We start from the raw sequence: 18962 nt of genomic DNA on the forward strand, positions 1-18962 counted from the left end.
ATCTAGGCCATCTGTGGTAGATACTACACAGGAAAGGTGAGACTTCTTTGAATGTTTTAAAGAAAGAAGTATCTGAGACAGGACTCCAAAGCAGAAGTGTGTAATCACCTGCTCATCACTGGAGGTCTCCACAGAGACAAATAATTTAAATCTTTGACTTTCTTTTAATGCATTAAGAATATTTGCGGAGGCTTTACAGTGTTCTGAGCCCAGGACTGGGCTCTGAGATTAAAAGAGTAAAGAAGACATCCCTCCATACTTACTGTCTCCATGGCAACCTCCCTAGTCCAGGCCGCCTTGTCTCCATTCACATTCCTGCCCCAGCCTCCTAACTGGGCTCCTGGCTACGGTCTTGCCCCTCTCCAATCTGTTTGCCCCCCAGGGGCCCAGGTGACCCTTGAGGAAGTTCAGTCAAGCATGTCACTCTTGTCAAAGCCGTCCAATGGCTTCCCATTGCATCCCAAAAACCCACTTCTGTACCCTATCTTGTCCCATCTCTCCTTCACCAACTCTGCCACACTGCCCTTTCCATTTCTTGAACACACCAAGCTCATTTCTGCTTTGTGACTGGTGTGCTGGTTGTTCTTTAATCTGGAGTATGGTTCCCTTGGTCTTTGCAGGGCTGGCTCCCTCTTCTCCGTCCTTCCAGATCTTAGCTGAATTGGGGGACTTCCCCTGCCATCCTGCCCAAAGAGCCTGTCCTGTCCTTTCCTCTTCCCACTTCTAACACTCTGTTTAAATTGTCTGTATTACGCTTAACATGCTATGTTTCTTATTTGTTTGTCTTTTTCTCTCCTCTCACTAACTTCCTCCTCCCCGAGTCCCACCCTGTGCAGAACATAAGCTGAGAGCAGGGTCCTCATTTGCCTGTTGCGCTGCCATATCCCTAGCACCTAACGTGCTGCCTGCAGCACGACAGGCAGTCAGTTCTTTCCAACAATATTTGTGAAATGGAAGAGAGGCCCATGGTTTTAAAGATGCTACAGTGTGGTCAGAGACGCAAATAACTAGCTCAACACAGTAAGTGCTATAATAACCAGTCATATCTATAAAGACCTCTGGGTACACCGTTGAAAGGTCAATTCATTCACGGTATAGGGAAGGAAGGATCAAGTTGACAAAGCTACACTGGGAAGGTGGCAGTTGCCTTTGGTCGTGAAGGAAGAGTAGGGGCAGACTAGAACATCAGAATCAGCGAAACACAGGGAATGGCAAAGGGTAGCTGTTCATGGTGTGGAGGGCATAGTCCGTAGTTCAGCCAGAGTTAAGAGTAACTGATGGACAGAAATGAGGCTAGAGCAACACAAGTGCCGGATTATAAAGAATCGTATTCACCATGGTAAGATTTCGAACTTTGTGTAGGAAAGTGAACCTATTCTGGCAGCATTATGGAGGAGGTATTATAAAGAAGGAACAAGATGTTGAGCTCAGTTTGACTCAGACAAGGGAAGGCTTAAATAGTGAGGTGAGAAACAAGGAAACAGATGGGGTGTTCAGATAAACCATGGGTTAAAAATGTTCTTCCAGTACTTTGGATTTTATTATTTCAAGTTACACTTCCTAAAGGTTTATTTTCATCTCCTGCAGAATTTGGTTGATCTTGCAGGCAGTGAAAGAGCTGCTCAAACAGGTGCTGAAGGTAATGAAAACTCATGAAATATTTTGGTCTGAAAGTCCTCCTGTTCTTTAACAGAGTAAAAGTGCCACCATGCATTTTAGAGACTAATAAAGTAATGATGATAATTTTGTGATAAAAGTCTTTAACAGAAAAAGCAGCTTCCTTATCTGGCTTATTATCTGCTTTGTGCTGCTGTAGCGTTAGTTAAAAAGATGAAACTCTGTCGTTGACAGGATTTATAGTTGGAAAGCTCCTGAGAGTCCCATGAACACCATAATCAGTAAGGAAATTCAGAAAAGTGGCAGGATACAAAATTAATCTATAGACATGAGCACCTCCTAACACAACAGCCGGTTGGAATATTTAATGTACGAAAAGACCCCCTTTGCAATAATGACTTAAAAGGCATAATACCTAGGAAGAAACTCAACAAAAATTGTATAAGACCAAAATAAGGAAAACATTAAAACAGACCTGAAAGAGGTAACCAAACACTGAGACAAATGAAAACGCATACTTAGATGGGAAGTTTCAGAACCATAAAGATGTCAGGCCTCTCTCTGTGTTAGTTTCCTGCAGCCTGACATAGAGACACTCAGCTGAGTGTGGCCTGTACCCACCACACCAGTGGATCCTCAGACCTGTGAACAAGAAATAAATGCCTGTTGCTTTAAGCTGGCTTGTTAAACAGCAGTATTCCAGCAATAGCTGAATAACGCACCTGTGCAATAACTGCTGTTCAGAAGGATTTGTTGCAGTATTTTTTGTGTACATGGCAGATTGAACACCTGCATGTCCCTCAGCAGGGTGCTAGGTAAATAAATTCTGATACATCCATACAATGGAATTCTATGCTGTAAAAAAGAGTGAAAAAGACCAATGTTTACCAATAAGATAGATGATATATTGCCAAGTGAAAAAAGCAAAGTGCAAAATAGTGTGTAAAGTATGTTACTATTTATGTAAAGAAGAAAGGGGAAAAATTAATACGTATGAACTTGTATTTCTAAAAATCTCTAGAAGAATAAACTAATAATAGTTCTTGGTTAGAGCGATAGGAACTGGTTGAAAGGAGAATAAAGTGAGAGAAACCTTTTTCAGTAGACTTCCGTTTAAGACATGTGAGCATATTAACAGTTTAAAAATAAGGACTTTTGGTTGTGAACCTCTAGGAACTAACTTGGTTGCACGTCATTAGTTGCCTGTATTGGAGGTTTGGAAAAATAGATTTGAATTGAGGAGTTCGAGGAGCTCTTTTAGGACGTGGTGCAGACATGGGCTTTCCTGCATTCTTATTCTTTTCTTAGTCGTCTTTTTCGAGCTGTTTCTCTTGGGTGAGAGCCTTTCTGCTTCACGTGATGGGTGGGAGGAAGGGAAGGGCGCCTGTCAGCAGTGGGAGGAAAGGTGGGCGCAGATCTAATTTGAAGCACAGACTGTAGCATCTGACCCTGCAATTTCTAATTTCTCCCATAAATTACTGATAAATAAGTTCATCATCTAGTACAGGGGCCAATTTGTTTTCTTATTTATTTAATAAATGCAGGTGTGCGACTCAAGGAAGGCTGTAATATAAATCGTAGCTTATTTATTTTGGGACAAGTGATCAAGAAACTTAGTGATGGACAAGTTGGGTAAGTTTGTCCCATTGTACATTTACCTATTAATGCTTACGTTTTTCATTAGGTTGAAAATTATGATATTTCAGTGACACTCAAATAAATGTACTGATACCCCTGTATGTTCAAAAGCTTCTGTGATTCTATGAGCATGCGTTGCTTCTTATATGTATGACCGTGACCTACTAAATTTACTTTATATTTTAAATATTTTCTAGTTAGTAGTTTTGCTCTGCCTCAAGTAACCAGTAAAGAATGAATTTTTTAAACTGTAGCAAATTTAAGGTTCTGCGTTAAAAATAAACCACTTTTGTTATATAAAAAGTTTTACTCTTTTTCTCCCCAAACTCATCTCTCACTAAGTGGTTTCATAAATTATCGAGATAGCAAATTAACACGAATTCTCCAGAATTCCTTGGGAGGAAATGCAAAAACACGCATTATCTGCACAATTACTCCAGTGTCTTTGGATGAAACCCTGACTACTCTCCAGGTGAGTTTGATTTTTATCTCGAATCAATATGGGGGAAATCATCTTTCAGAAGGAAAAATTAGCTACTAAAATTAGGTGTAATTTTTTGTAATTGACATAACATACCTGTTAAAATAAAATTGGTGTGTCTACTAAATAGCATTCCTTAATCTTCCCAAACTTCAATCATTCATATCCTGCCTCCCCAATTTTTGCCACATCCAACAATATTTTATTGAAATTGACTTGATTTTTTCTTAAATAACTCACTTTTTAAATTTAACTTATTATAAAAGGAAACTTTCTATCAGTCCCATAAATGAAAAACTGGTTATCACTTGGAACAAACAGAAGGTGACCCAAAAAATGGGTGTGCGTGTTTATAACAAAATAATTCTTAAGTTCCTGCTAACAAATTGTTGCCTGCCTTTGCTCTGAGCCTAAGGCCTGTATTTTCTGTTTTCAAAAGAAAAGAAGAATGAGAACTGTCAGTAGAATAGCTGTCTCAATGAAGGGTTCAGTGTTATTTAATGGGCACCCTCACGTACCCAGTTAAAGTTACTTTTGACACTCATGCTCTAAGAAACATCACTTTAAGTAGCTATTGAGCGCTGGATCAAGGTTCTGTCAGAGAAACAAAGGTAGGAGATAGCGTTCCTGGCTTCACAGAATTTATAGTCTTATAGTGAAGATAAGACCTGTCTTCCAGCGTGATTTCCTTGGATTAAAAGTTAAGTGGCTAATAAGTAGGACAGAGTTCAAAGGAAGGAGAGGTGCTTTTGACTGGAAGTGAAGCTTCAGCGCAGAGGGAGCATTTGCCCTGGACTTTGAGGAGTAGATGGATTCCAGTGAGCCAGGGTGTGTAGGCTCTCTGTTGGCATCTGTCTTCAAGATATTTCTCTGACCCTCCTGAAGACTAGTGGCAAAGGTAAGTTATGGACATTGTTACAGGGACGTAGAATGCTGTGTGTTCAGAAGCTGTAAGCCACCTGGGAAGCTTTTACTGATGTTTCTTTACAAAAGAAAATTACAAGAAACCTAAATATTAATTAAACTAATCTTTTGGTGTCAACGTTTAACACTCTTGTATTTTTTCCCAGTTTGCCAGCACTGCTAAATATATGAAGAATACTCCTTATGTCAATGAGGTGTCTAGTGATGAAGCTCTCCTGAAAAGATATAGAAAAGAAATAATGGATCTTAAAAAACAATTAGAGGAGGTATGTATGAACTGTGTATTTCAGTAAAGAATAGAGATGGATTTAGAATTGAGATCTGCCTACATGCCCAGAGACTCTTAAATCCTCAATATCTGAGTTCTACAATCTAAATTTAAAACAAGTAGTTTTTAACTAAGGAGAAATCAACCCGTAAAAACTTTACTATAAACTGCAAGATTTGGTTTCTTGAAATTATTTTAGATTTTGTTTTTCATTTCCAAAGGGCAAAATTTGAGATTTTCAAATGGGCCAAGTAGAGATACGTTTTTTTAAGAGATAAAAACTGTCACAAATACAGAGAATTAGGTTAAAAAGAGAGACGATGAATAGTGTTTAAAACTACTTTGTTTCATTTTACATTATCTTGAATTCCTCTTCTAGCCCTAAGATAGCAATCTAATAAGATAGCATAATTGCTTGTCATTACCATTTGTTTGTTTAAACCATCATGGTCCCCAGTCTGTAAAAAACTTACATTTTACTGATCTTTTTAAAAATGACCTAAAATGTCAAATGGCGGTCTTAGAAGGATCTCTCTTCCTTTGCTATAGGTATTCAAGTCTCTGCTTTATGATTTCTCTGCCTATTTATATATTTTTAGTCAATTAATAGAATTGCTTTAACAGCATTGATATAATCTTATACATGGCATATAGAATAGTGACATGAGGAGAAATGTATATTTTACCCTATTATAAGTTTGAGAAATTATTGATTATGGTAACTGCATATTGGTGTTCTGCAGGTAGGGCATATTTTATTTCAATAAAATTAAAATTCTCAGGCCAGCCCTGTGGCCTAGTGGTTAAGTTTGTTGCACTCCACTTTGGCAGCCCGGGTTCAGTTGCCATCCGCAGACCTACACCACTTGGCGGCCATGCTGTCCTGTTGTCCCATGTACAAAATGGAGGAAGATAGGCACAGATGTTAGCTCAGGGCAAATCCCTTTCAAGCAGAAAGAGAAAGATAGGTACAGATGTTAGCTCAAGGTGAATCTTCCTCAGCAAAAAAAAAAGAAAAGAAAAATTCTCAAAACTCACATACAAATTTATATTTTTTTAAACTATACTTTCAAGGTTTTAAAACCTACCTACATTTATTAATGTAACCCAATATTACATTCTTTAGGTTTCTTTAGAGACTCGGGCCCAGGCAATGGAAAAAGACCAATTGGCCCAACTTTTGGAAGAAAAAGATTTGCTTCAAAAAGTGCAGATTGAGAAAATTCAAAACTTAACACGAATGCTAGTGACCTCTTCTTCCCTCACATCACAACAGGAATTAAAAGTAAAATTTAAAAGACAACAGCTTCTTTTCTTCTTCTTTTTTATTATTGTTTTTTTTAATTGCAGTAACTTTGGTTTATAACAGTATATAAATTTCAGGTGTATATCGTTATATTTCAATTCCTATGTAGATTATATCATGCTGACCACCAAAAGACTAATTACCATCACCACACATGTGCCTAATCATGCCTTTCAACCTCTTCTCTCCCCCTTTCCCCTCTGGTAACCACCAATCCAATCTCTGTTGCTATGGGATTGTCTTTTGTTGTTTTTATCTTCTATTTGTGAGTGAGATCATACAATGTTTGACTTTCTCCCTCTGACTTTTTACTCTCAGCAGCAATACCCTCAAGGTCCATCCTTGTTGTCACAATTAGCCAGATTTCATCCTTTTTTATGGCTGAGTAGTATTCCCTTGTGTATATATACCACATCTTCTTCATCCATTCATCCCTTGACGGGCACCTAAGTTGCTTCCAAGTCTTGGCTATTGTGAATAAGCCTACAGTGAACATAGGAGTGCATGTATCTTTACGCATTCACGTTTTGACGTTCTTTGGATAAATACCCAAGAGTGGAATAGCTGGATCATATGGTAGGTCTAGTCTTAATTTTTTGAGCCATCTCCATACTGTTTTCCATAGTGACTGCACCAGTTTGCACTCCCACCAGCAGTGTATGAGGGTTCCCTTCTCTCTACATCCTCTCCAACACTTATTGTTTCCAGTCTTGTTAATTATAGCCATTCTGACAAGAGTGAGGTGATATCTCATTATAGCTTTGATTTGCATTTCTCTGATAGTGATGTTGAACATCTTTTCATGTGCCTGTTGGCCATCCGTATATCTTCTTTGGAGAAATCTCCATTCAGATCTTTTGCACATTTTTGAACTGGGTTTTTGGTTTTTTTGTTGTTGAGATGTATGAGTTCTTTGTATATTTTGGATATTCACCCCTTTTTTGATATATGGTTTACAAACATCTTCTCCCAATTGTTAGGCTGTCTTTTCCTTTTCTTGATGGCTTCCTTTGCTGTGCAGAAGCTTTTTAGTTTGATGTAGTCCCATTTGTTTATTTTTTATATTGTTTCTCTTGCCCAGTCAGGCATGGTATTTGAAAATATGCTGCTAAGACCGATGTCAAAGAGTGTACTGCCTATGTTTTCTACTAGAAGTTTCGTGGTTTCAGGTCTTATATTCAAGTCTTAAATCCATTTTGAGTTGATTTTTGTGCATGGTGTAAGGTAATGGTCTACTTTCATTCTTGGGCATGTGGCTGTCCAGGTTTCCCAACACCATTTATTGAAGAGACTCTACTTTCTCCATTGTATGCTCTTGGCTCCCCTGTCAAAAATTAGCTGTCCATAGATGTGTGGGTTGATTTCTGGACTCCTGGACTCTGGATTCTGTTCCATTGATCTGTGTGTCTGTTTTTATGCCATACCATGCTGTTTTGGTTACTATAGCTTTGTAGTATATTTTGAAATCAGGGAGTGTGACGCCTCCAGCTTTGTTCTTTTTTCTCAGGGTTCCTTTGGCTATTCTGCGTCTTTTGTTGTTCCATATAAATTGTAGGATTCTTTGTTCTATTTCTGTGAAAAATGTTGTTGGAAATTTGATTGGGATTGCACTGAATCTGTAGATTACTTTAGGAAGTATGGACATTTTAACTATGTTTATTCTTCCAATCCAAGAGCATGGAATAGCCTTCCATTTCTTTACATCTTCTTCAATTTCTTTCAACAATGTTTTATAGTTTTCAGTGTACAAACCTTTCACCTCCTTGGTTAAGTTTATTCCTAGATATTTTATTCTTTTTTGTTGCAACTGTAAATGGGATTATATTCTTAATTTCTCTTTCTGCCACTTCCTTGTTAGTGTATAGAAACGCAACTGATTTTTGTATGTTGATTTTGCATCCTGAAACTTTGCCGTATTTGTTTATTAGTTCGAGAAGTTTTTGGTGGGTTCTTAAGGGTCTTCTATATATAAAATCATGTCATCTGCAGCTAGTGACAGTTTCACTTCTTCCTTTCCAATCTGACCGCTGTTTATTTCGTTTTCTTTCCTGATTGCTCTGGCTAGGACTTCCAATACTATGTTAAATAAGAGTGGTGACAGTGGGCATCCTTGTCTGGTTTCTGTTCTTAGAGGGATAGCTTTCAGTTTTTCTCCATTGAGAATGATATTAGCTGTGGGTTTGTCATATATCAGCTTTATTATGTTGAGGTACTTTCCTTCTATACCCAATTTATTTAGAGTTTTTATCATAAATGGATGCTATATCTTGTCAAACGCTGTCTCTGCATCTATTGAGATGATCATGGGATTTTTATTTTTCATTTTTGTTAATGTGGTGTATCACGTTAATAGATTTGCAGATGTTGAACCATCCCTGCATCCCTGGAATAAATCCCACTTGATCATGGTGTATGAAATTTTTAATGTATTGTTGTAGTTGATTTGCTAGTATTTTGTTGAGGATTTTTGCATCGATGTTCATCAGTGATATGAGCCTGTAATTTTCTTCTTTTGTGTTGTCCTTGTCTGCTTTTGGTATCAGGATGATGTTGACTTCGTAAAATGAATTTGGAAGCTTCCTCTCTTCTTCAATTTTTTGGAAGAGTTTGAGAAGGATAGGATTAAGTCTTTGAATGTTTGGTATAATTCACCAGGGAAGCCGTCTGGTCCTGGACTTTTATCTTTTGGGAGGTTTTTGATAACTGTTTCAATCTCCTTACTGGTGATCGGTCTATTCACATTCTCTACTTCTTCTTGATTCAGTTTTGGAAGGTTGTATTAGTCTAAGAATTTATCTATTTCTTCTAGATTATCCAGTTTGTTAGCGTATAGCTTTTCATAGTATTCTTTTATAATCTTTTGTATTTCTGAGGTATCTGTTGTAATTTCTCCTCTTTGATTTCTGATTTTATTTATCTGAGCCTTCTCTTTTTTTCTTGGTGAGTCTAGCTAAAGGTTCGTCGATGTTGTTTATCTTTTCAAAGAATCAGCGCTGAGTTTCATTGATTTTTTTTCCTGGTTTTTTTTAGTCTCTATTTCATTTATTTCTGCTCTGATTTTTATTACTTCCTTCCTTCTACTGATTTTGGGCTTTGTTCTTCTTTTTCCAGTTCCTTTAGGTGCACTGTTAGACTGTTTATTTGGGATTTTTCTTCTTTGTTGAGGTAGGCCTGTATTGATATAAACTTCCCTCTTAAAACCGCTTTTGCTGTATCACATAGACTTTGGCCTGTCGTAGTTTCATTTTCATTTGTCTCCAGATATTCTTGATTTCTCATTTGATTTCTTCTTTGACTCAATTGTTGTTCAATAGCATTTTGTTTAAGCTCCATCCATTTGTGGCTTTTCTGATTTTCTTCCTGTAGTTGATTTCTAGTTTCATACCATTGTGGTCAGAAAAGATGCTGGGTATTTTTTCAGTCTTCTTAAATTTATTGAGACTTGTTTTGTGGTCTAATATGTGATCTGTCCTGGAGAATGTTCCATGTCCGTTTGAAAAGAATGTGTATTCTGCAGGTTTGGGATGGAATGTTCTATACATGTGTACTAAGTCCATCTGGTCTAATATGTCATTTAAGGCCAACGTTTCCTTATTGATCTTTTGTTTTGATGATCTCTCCTTTGGTGTAAGTGGATTGTTAAAGTCCTCTACTATTATTGTGTTGCTATTTCTCCTTTTATGTCTGTTAATAATTGCTTTATATGTCGAGGTGCTGTTATGTTGGGTGCATAGATATTTGTAAATGTTAAATATTCTTGTTGGATCATTCCCTTTATCATTATGTAGTGCCCTTTGTCTGTTGTTACAGTTTTTATTTTAAAGTCTATGTTTTCTGATATGAATATTGCTACCTCAGCTTTCTTTTCATTGCCATTTTCATGGAGTATCTTTTTCCATTCCTTCTCTTTCAGTTTGTGAGTGTCTTTAAGTCTGAAATGCATCTCTTGTATGCAGCACATATATGGGTCTTATTTTTTTTATGAAAGATGACAGCTTAAACTTGATATATAGGGAATAGAATTGGTATTCTTATATGCTTATTATATAGCTATGTGTTTCTTATCCTTTGATACAGTATATTTTAGGAAAGAACCTTTTGTGTATTTGCCTATACCTCAACAACACCTAGAACGTTCATTAAAAATACTTAACCCTGATTCCCATATGAAGAGATCCTAATTCAGAAAGTCTGGGATGTAGTCAAGGAATCTATTTGCACTATACTTCTTATGAAATTCTAATGAAATTGATTAGGTGATTGGAAACCACAGGTGTCTAGAGTATGTGGTAATATTTTCTATTTAATGAAACAGAAATAGTAATCTCAGGAAAATTTATCTAGACTATAAATCAACATAGTAATCAAAATTCTGGCTTCCAGTCTGTGTGCTTTTGTTTTTACCAGAGTAGGGGTTTATTTATCCAGCAGATGTTTTGGGGAGTGATAGTGTCATGGTTAAGAGAATGGCCTCTGGAGCTGGACTTTCTGGATTTGAATCCCAGTTCTGTCAATTCCTAACTCTCGACCTTGGGCCCTTTCTTAAATACTTTTTGCTGCAGTTTCCTTATCTGTGAGAAAGCTTGATCCTCACCTCATAGGACTGATGTGACAATTAAGTGAAGTGATATATAGAATGTGCTTAACACTATACTCTCCATACAGCAAATCCTCAATAAGTGTATGCTGTTAAGATTATTATTAATAGACGCTACCTTTAAGTCCACCATACCAGGTAAATGGAAGGCATCAAAACCATCTGTTGGCTCAGCCATGAGTAGGAAACAGCCCAAGGAAAGGGGTAGGGAAAAGTATGCCGGTTAGACATCTACATGTACAAAAGCTTGGAGTCGTGAGAAAACATATTTCTTGGACTTAAAATATTCTGGTGGCAGGGGCATTTAAACCACATTGTAGGATTCGAACATTGCATTATGCTAAGGATATGGGAAAGCCTTGTAGGTAACATGATTGGAATTGCTGTTTAGAAAGATGTGGCTACTGTGTACCTACAATTGATTGGGCCTCCACAAGGCTTGTGGCTCTGGAGATGGAAAAAAATGGGTAAATTGGAGAGCTATTTGGGAGACAGACTCGACAGAACTTTGTGATTGTTTCAACATGGGGACATGGAAAGGGAGAAGGAAGCATCTAGAATGACATGCACACATTACTGGGCTTGCTGGATAGCTGGTAGCAGTATTTGTTGAGTTAAGGAACATTGAGTGAAGAGCAGTGGAGCTGTCCAGTGTTTTATTTGGGTCAGCTCTAGTTTAAGGTGTCAGGCAGTTGAAAATGCAAATATATGAAAATCAAGTGAAAGATCTGGGATGGAGATATCAATTTGGGCATTAACTACTGCAAATCCAAATTAAAGTCGTGAGAATGGATGAGCTTGCTCTGGGAGCATGTTGAGAATGAAAAGAACAGAGGGCCAAAGATAAGATCCTCCCAAACAACTTTTTAGGTAAAAGCAAAACAGAGGAATGCCTAAAGGAGCCCAGGTTTAGCTCTAGAGTTAAGAAAGAAACCAGGTGAACGTGGTAAACTAAAAGAAGAGAATGTTGCATAGAGAGGTCACATTCTATGTCAGTGATGTCACGTTCTGCTGAGAAGTTAAATAAGACAAATATAGACTAAAACTTTTTGGATTTAGAAACAAGAAGCTCCTTTGCAAAAACAATTTGAGTTATGTATTGGGAATGAAAGCCACCTTGCAGTAGGCTGAGATGGCCCAAAGGCGTAGGATCTTGAATACAGTAGAAGGGTCTGGCCTTAGATAGAAGGAGAAACACTCCTTCATTATAACAAGGACAGAGGAAAAGGGTAGGAATCAATGCAAGTAATGCTTTTGTAAGTTTAGGCTTGTATTTTCTTTGTGAAATAGGAGGTTTAATTTTTCTTCTGTGGTGGCTGGAGATGGTAGAGACACAGTTTGTAGACCTGCTAAGGGTTTGAAATAGTCTCGCCTTTGTAGGGAATGGAAAAGAAAGCCAACGAGGGGGCAAGGAGTCTTGCCAGGCAGCCTTAAGGGCCCAGGTGATGTTGGTAGCCAGTCTTCTGGCTGTCCACACAGTGTTCAGGAGGCTAATAAAAGCTCAGATGGCAGTGTAATTCATCTGAGTGTACATTGTGATAGGATAGGTGTGGGGAACACAGAATGGGTCTAATAGTTTGAGACCATTGACCCAAAAATGTGATTGAACTGGTGATCTATAGAATCTAAGATGATGGGATGAGAGCCCAAAGGTAGCTGGCAGAAAGAAAACAGTGGATCAAGAGACTAGATGTCCCTCTTAAGCTAACTAGCTATAATGGGATTAACTGAATCACTGGGGTGGAAGGAGTTCTAGGTTTATGAGTTTCAGATGACAGGGTCCAGTGGCTTTGGGAGCGAATGGAGTTGAGCTGAAGGTCATGGGAATCAAGGATTTATATATGAATGTGCTTTTGCAGAGCAGGCTGTGGAAAGGGCTGGCCATTTCAAGCAGAAGCCATATATTCTGGGGACAACAGATAATCTTGACAGGCAACGCAGTGGAATGGGTGGTGGATAAGGTCTGAAGTTACAAGCATGGGCTCAGCCACCAATTGGCTGTATGACTGTACACAACTCATGTAAACTTTTTGGACACTCAGGCATCTATAAAGTGGATGTAGTAAGAGAGGATTGTTGAGAGGATCAAAAAAGATGAGATAATGCTTGTTCTAGTAAAGGGACAAGAGAGGAATATACCTGTAAAATATGGAAAAACACTTAGGCGGTGGTCAGAGAAAGAGAAAGCAGTAAAGCCAAGTGAGTGATGAGGACAGCTAGCTGGGTGGGACAAGAACCAGGAGACAGAGGTATCCCAGGAGGGATGAGGAAGAAGTAGAGAGACGAGGAAGAAGAGAACATAGAAACTAAAAGAAAATGTTGGCTAGAGAGAAGGAAGGAGTGAAGGGTTTGTTTTTGAAAAAATCAAAAGCAGAAAACAGAGGCTTGAGCATTCTTAAAGCCCAGTGGAAGAAGGTAGTGAAGACGACAGATGAACAGATACCTGAGGGAACAGAGTCCCAAGGGAGAACGGAAGGAACAAGATTAGGAGCGCTGGTTGGATCGTGAGCTTTATAAACTGGCAAAGAATTGGCATGGGAATGGCCCTGTGGAAGATTTACTTGCTGAGGGAAGTTCAAATGGGCTGCCTGTCTGTTCCTTCCCAGTTAAGGCTGGGTTCCCAGAAGTGCTTTTGGTCACTATGTTGGTGGCTGTGCTGTCTTCTGTAACACCAGATTACTTGAAGGATTGATACTTAACTAATTCCTTTCAGTAAATTTGCAGAAATTCTTGTAAGTAAGCCTTCAAATACAAAATGAAATTTAAATAATAGTTTCATCAAATTTATTATGAAGTTAACACTAATTTGAAAAGTTTGAATATGTTTTCTTATCTCAGGATGTCCTTAGACTGATAAGATATTAAACTAGGCTGAATAAGAATTCTACCAAGTCAATGGTTGTTAAAAATGGAAACTAGTTCCCTTGTTTTATGATGTTTGAGCCAGATGTGTGTGAGGTAATTTTGATTTCTTCTTCTTTAGGCTAAAAAAAAACGAGGAGTCACTTGGTGTGTTGGCAAAATTAACAAAATGAAGGATTCAAACTATGTAAATGAGTTTAATGTACCAGAGAATGTAACAACAAAGACACATAAGTCTGCTCTAACTTTAGGAGGAGAAATTGATGAATGTGAGTTCTTCTTCAACTACTTTTAATTATAAAAGTATCCCTATAAAGAGAGACTTTATTTATAACTCAGTTAATGTGATAAACACAGTTAAATAAAATGTATGTATTTTAGATGTGATTACGATGATAAAAATAAGTAATTTTAAGAAAGTGAACATTGATGAAGTTCTCTATTTTTTCCAGATCTCTTAAGAATGATGTGCTGTAGTTGAAACATTTGAGACAGATATTTTTATTTTTTGTTTTTGTTTTAATCACTGCTCATTAAGTTAGTACCCATATAATGTCTGGCTTAAACTTTGCTAATCTTGAAAGGGTAGCATTTACACAGGAATCTGTTGCAAAGTTTGTCTCTAACATTATAAGTATTTTTTAGGGGCATTTAAAAATCTGCTTACAATGATTAAATCTCAAATTTAGAATTTGTCCTTTTAACCTATACAGTCGCACGTTGATTAATGATGGGACGTGTTCTGAGAAGTGCATCTTTAGGCAATTTTGTTGTTGTGTGAACATCACAGAGTGCACTTACACAAACCTAGGTGGTACAGCCTGCTACACACCTGGGCTCTGTGGTACTAATCTTGTGGGACGCCTGTTGTATATGCAGTCCGTCCTTGACTGAAACGTCCTTATGCCGTGCATGAATGTGTTGTACTAAGGATCCTACATTTTATCACTAATTCTAACCAGTGATCTTAATTCGCACGAGTATATAAATGATCACATCTGTTTATATATTCTTGGCATTCATACTGTGAGCACATATTAACTAATTTGAGCTTATTACCTCAGATCAGAATTTTTTTAATCTTTAATTTGAGTTTTAGGAAACTTAATAACATGTTTATGGATAAATTTCTTTTCCCCCTAATTATAGCTCTCTATTCAGAGTCTGATATTTTCAGTAACACTCTTGATACATTAACTGAGACAGAGTGGAATCCAGCAACAAAACTACTAAGTCAGGTAACTTAAATGTATTTTACAGAACATTATCCTTTTACTCTTCTTTAAATTCATTTGTTATTGATGTTTGCTGTTGTGGCACATGTCTAGCTCTGACTGTTTCAGTAGTAGTTGAGGTTCTTATTAAGGCTTCCCCAACTTGTTACACTCCTCGTTGGTAACTGTGGCATACAGAGAGAGGCTAAACATTTCCTAAAGTATGGTAATAGGTAAACCTTTGCTTCTAGTTTTTACCAGCAGATCTTGGTATCTATGATTTTTTGGTAAGTTTCTGTTTTGCCTTGGGCCATCCCTTGAAGGTAAAAAGGGCTGATTTTAAAAGTATCAAAATTCTCAGGCATAAAGTAGAATGGTGTATCAGGGAAGGGTAATATTGCCAAATAATGCTGAAAAATGAAAGTAAATAAAATTATATAGTCTTATGAAAACTTTAAGAAATAAGGAATACTGTAGTGAATACTTTAGTAAGTTTAGATTCCATGTTTGCTTTCTAGGCTGCTAATATTCAAAGAAATATAACATAGTCATATAAATGTATTTGTTAAAGAAAATTTCATTTTAATTTTGAAATAAAATTGCAGTGATTCTTGGGAATTGTTATTATCATTAGCTAACCATTATAATTAGTTGTAATGGTTCTTATAATTAATTATTATGGGGAATTATATGCTTTTGTGTCCCTAAAACACTCTGGAAGGTTTGTTGTTTTTTTCAAATCCCTAGTGTTGGTTTAGTTTCTTTTAACTCATGGCTTACTCTTCCTCATGATGGAACAGAAAGCAGAAACAGGCCTCTGTTCAGCACGGTGAGGCCTGGCAGCCGTTGGAGTTTTAGAAGTCAATAAATAATGGCTCCGTGTCACTTCCTAAATTCAGAGCTGTCTGAGAAATTAAACAGGAGTCAAGCAGGTGGAGAATTACATTATTAGCTTTATTACCAAGGAGCTTAAGGATCTGTGGTCAGATGACTTCCCATTATGTGCCCTACTCCTACTCCCGACTGAATTTTAAGTCAGGCACAGGCAGAGCATTTGTTTATATGATCTTTCTTTCTTTCTTTCTTTCTTTTTTAATTCTATCTCTTTGAAAATAGTCTTCCTCTATTCTATGTTAGCTAGTTTACCAAAAGGCAGACCTTCTGTTATGCTGTGGATCAAGCTAGACCATTGGGAAGATATTGGAGAATGGCCCAAACTACCAAATGATTCAAGGTTAAATGAATTATTTGACTAATCCAGATTTTAGTTAACAAAACAAAGAACTTGAATCCTCTCTGACTTGAAAATCTGGTTTTGTTTATAATAGGAAAACTTAGAAAGTGAGTTGAATTCACTTCGTGCTAACTATGATAGTCTGGTACTAGACTATGAACAACTAAGAAGAGAAAATGAAGAAATGGAATCGAAATTAAAAGAAAAGAATGATTTGCATGAATTTGAGGCTCTAGAAAGAAAAGCGGAAAAAGATCAAGAGGTAAAAGATGAAAAGATGTGGAAACACAAAACTAAACTAAAACTACACTTTGTGTGTGTGTGAGGAAGATTGGCCCTGAGCTAACATCTGCTGCTAATCTTCCTCTTTTTTTTGCTTGAGGAAGATTGTCCCTGAGCTAACATCTGTGCTGGTCTCCCTCTATTTTGTATGTGGGACACCATCACAGCATGGCTTGACGAGTGCTATGTAGGTCTGCACCTGGCATCCAAACCCATGGAGTGCACAAACTTAACCACTACACCACCAGGCTGGACCCTAAAACCACACTTTTAAAAGTATCATTTTCTTAAAGATGTTTATTTCTAAGGTTGATATATTGAAAACCCAACCATTTTCCATTTGTACACACAATTTAGAGAATTTAAGAAATAATCAGTTCATTTATATTGCTTTAAAAATAGTTAAATCATAATTGTTTCACTTGTGCTTGTGTGCAAGAAGAGGAAGGAATCAAAAACATCTTTGAGCAGGTTTGGTGAATCTGCCTATTGATGAATTAATCTTGAAGAAATTATTTCCTGATAATTTGTATGTTATCAATACTTTATTGAGTATACCAGAATTGCTGCCTAGAGCATAGCTGTTTCCTTCTGAGACCAATATGAATTTTAATATCTAGTGAATGTTTTATGTATGGATACTACATATTAATGGACTTCATTTTCTTTAGAAAGTATGTACCTAAGTAGTTAGAACATTATTAGAATAGCTGGGAAAGCTGATTTTGCATGTTTCTTTTTCCATAAGAGAGTTATTGTAAAAATTAGTATAACTAATATGAAGTAGTTTTAATGGAATTTTTAGAAATGAAACAGATTAGTTAAATTTTCTCAGTGTATAATGTTAGGCTACATGTTAAGAGAACCTAATCCCCAAATCATCAGACTTTGGAGACAGAAATTGTCCAAAAGATTCAAGAGATTTCTTAGTGCAGAGAGTCGTTAACTTAGAGTTTATAGACACGATGAAATTATTTTGCAGAAGTTTTGAACTCACTCATTTTTTGGGAACGAGAATCCATAGCTGTTATCATACTTGTGAAGTGATCTGTGATTCCCTCCAAAATTAAGAGCCAGTGTTTGGTGTGGTTAAAGTATGAGTTAATTTGCAGCTGCTTCTCAGATTTCTGTATGAATAGCCCAAAGGGACACAATCATTTTTCCTCTGTGTCATTGTTTAGTTTCTCACCCTCTTTTCCTTTTTAAAAGGAAAAAAGAATCCTGTGCCAAATATGTTATTTCCATTCTACCTACAAATTAGTTAATCCTACATTTCATAGGTATTATATCCTAAGACGCAAAAGTTTGTAAGTTCTCCAGAGTTTCATTTTACCTTTTTTAATATTCTCATATTGACAAAATGCAAAATGTCATGAAAAAAACAGTGGACTTCAGTCAGTAAAACTGGATTTTATTGAGAGGAGGTGGTCTGGCGTCATGGTTAAGAACAGGTTCTCTGGGGCCAGACTCCATGGATTTAAGCCCCAGTTTTGCTGCTCCCGACCTCACTGCGGATTCAAGCCTGGCACGCATTATTGACAAGGCCTTGAGCAAGCACCGAATTTCATAGGGCTTCCTTCCTGCGCGTCTCCACCCCTGAGGTTAGATCAGGTGCTTGCCAAGGCCCCTTCAAACTCCAAAATTTCATCTAAGTTTTTGTGTATTTCTTATTATAAATAATATGACGTAAAATTAACTTCGGGCATAAGTGTAGCAGTAATTTCTCTAATTTTTTATTACGTCATTTATATGTTCAATTAGTAAAAACTGAAGCTCACTGAATTGTCACACTCAAAAAGATTACAAAATAACAGAATGTATGACTTGAATCTCACATCTGGATTTTTTTTTCTTTTTTAACCACAGTCAAAGGGGAAAATAATCCTATTCTCTTCAGTTTTTCTTGGACATAAATTGAAATTCTAGGTTCTGTAAGGTAACATAAAAGATTAAGTAATAAAAACTTATTCTTTTCAAAGACAGTTTTACAATATCCATTCCATTTTAAACTGAAAATATTGTAAGTTTATGTGTATGCAGTAAAATATGTTCCAAAACATATATTTTGGGGAAAAGTTTAACCAAAAAAGAGTAAAAGTCAAATTATGGCTTTAGGACCTATGTCATTGCTCTGGTTTGCCAAAGGGTTTCACCAAAAATCACCAAAGCTGTGGATAATTCTCAAGTGGGAATATCATAATATAGGATGTTTAAATAGTGATTTTAGAGGGAGAAATAAGGTCAGTATCATCAAGCTCAGGGAACAAGAGAAATTTCAGTCCTGCTGCTTAAGAAAACAATGCAGATTTCAGCTCTAAGTTTCAGCAGGTGAAATGAAATACTTAAGTTCTTAAGACAAAAACTTGATTTATTTAATTTTATAATTTTCACAACTTGGAGATTTTTGTCTTAAGAACTTAAGTATTTCATTTCACCTGCGGAAAATTACAGCTGAAATCTACATTGTTTTCTTAAGCAGCAACAGATTAACTTTTGATCGTATTGTACACTTTATGCTCAGCATCTTAAACAATATGTT

The 18962-nt window shown here is 36.8% G+C and overlaps 1 protein-coding gene across 1 annotated transcript in view; it reads left to right on the forward strand.

The window, feature by feature from the left end:
* Positions 1-18962, forward strand: part of LOC139044049 (centromere-associated protein E-like) — a 79518-nt gene that overhangs the window by 14517 nt on the left and 46039 nt on the right. Inside the window, exons 9-16 of the mRNA XM_070503653.1 lie at positions 1588-1639; positions 3162-3249; positions 3598-3727; positions 4807-4926; positions 6055-6213; positions 13815-13962; positions 14843-14931; positions 16236-16403. Coding sequence (XP_070359754.1) covers positions 1588-1639; positions 3162-3249; positions 3598-3727; positions 4807-4926; positions 6055-6213; positions 13815-13962; positions 14843-14931; positions 16236-16403 — 954 coding nt within the window. The remainder of the gene's footprint in view (positions 1-1587; positions 1640-3161; positions 3250-3597; positions 3728-4806; positions 4927-6054; positions 6214-13814; positions 13963-14842; positions 14932-16235; positions 16404-18962) is intronic.

Source organism: Equus asinus, unplaced genomic scaffold (genome assembly GCF_041296235.1).
Source record: "Equus asinus isolate D_3611 breed Donkey unplaced genomic scaffold, EquAss-T2T_v2 contig_545, whole genome shotgun sequence".
Classification (NCBI taxonomy): domain Eukaryota; kingdom Metazoa; phylum Chordata; class Mammalia; order Perissodactyla; family Equidae; genus Equus; species Equus asinus.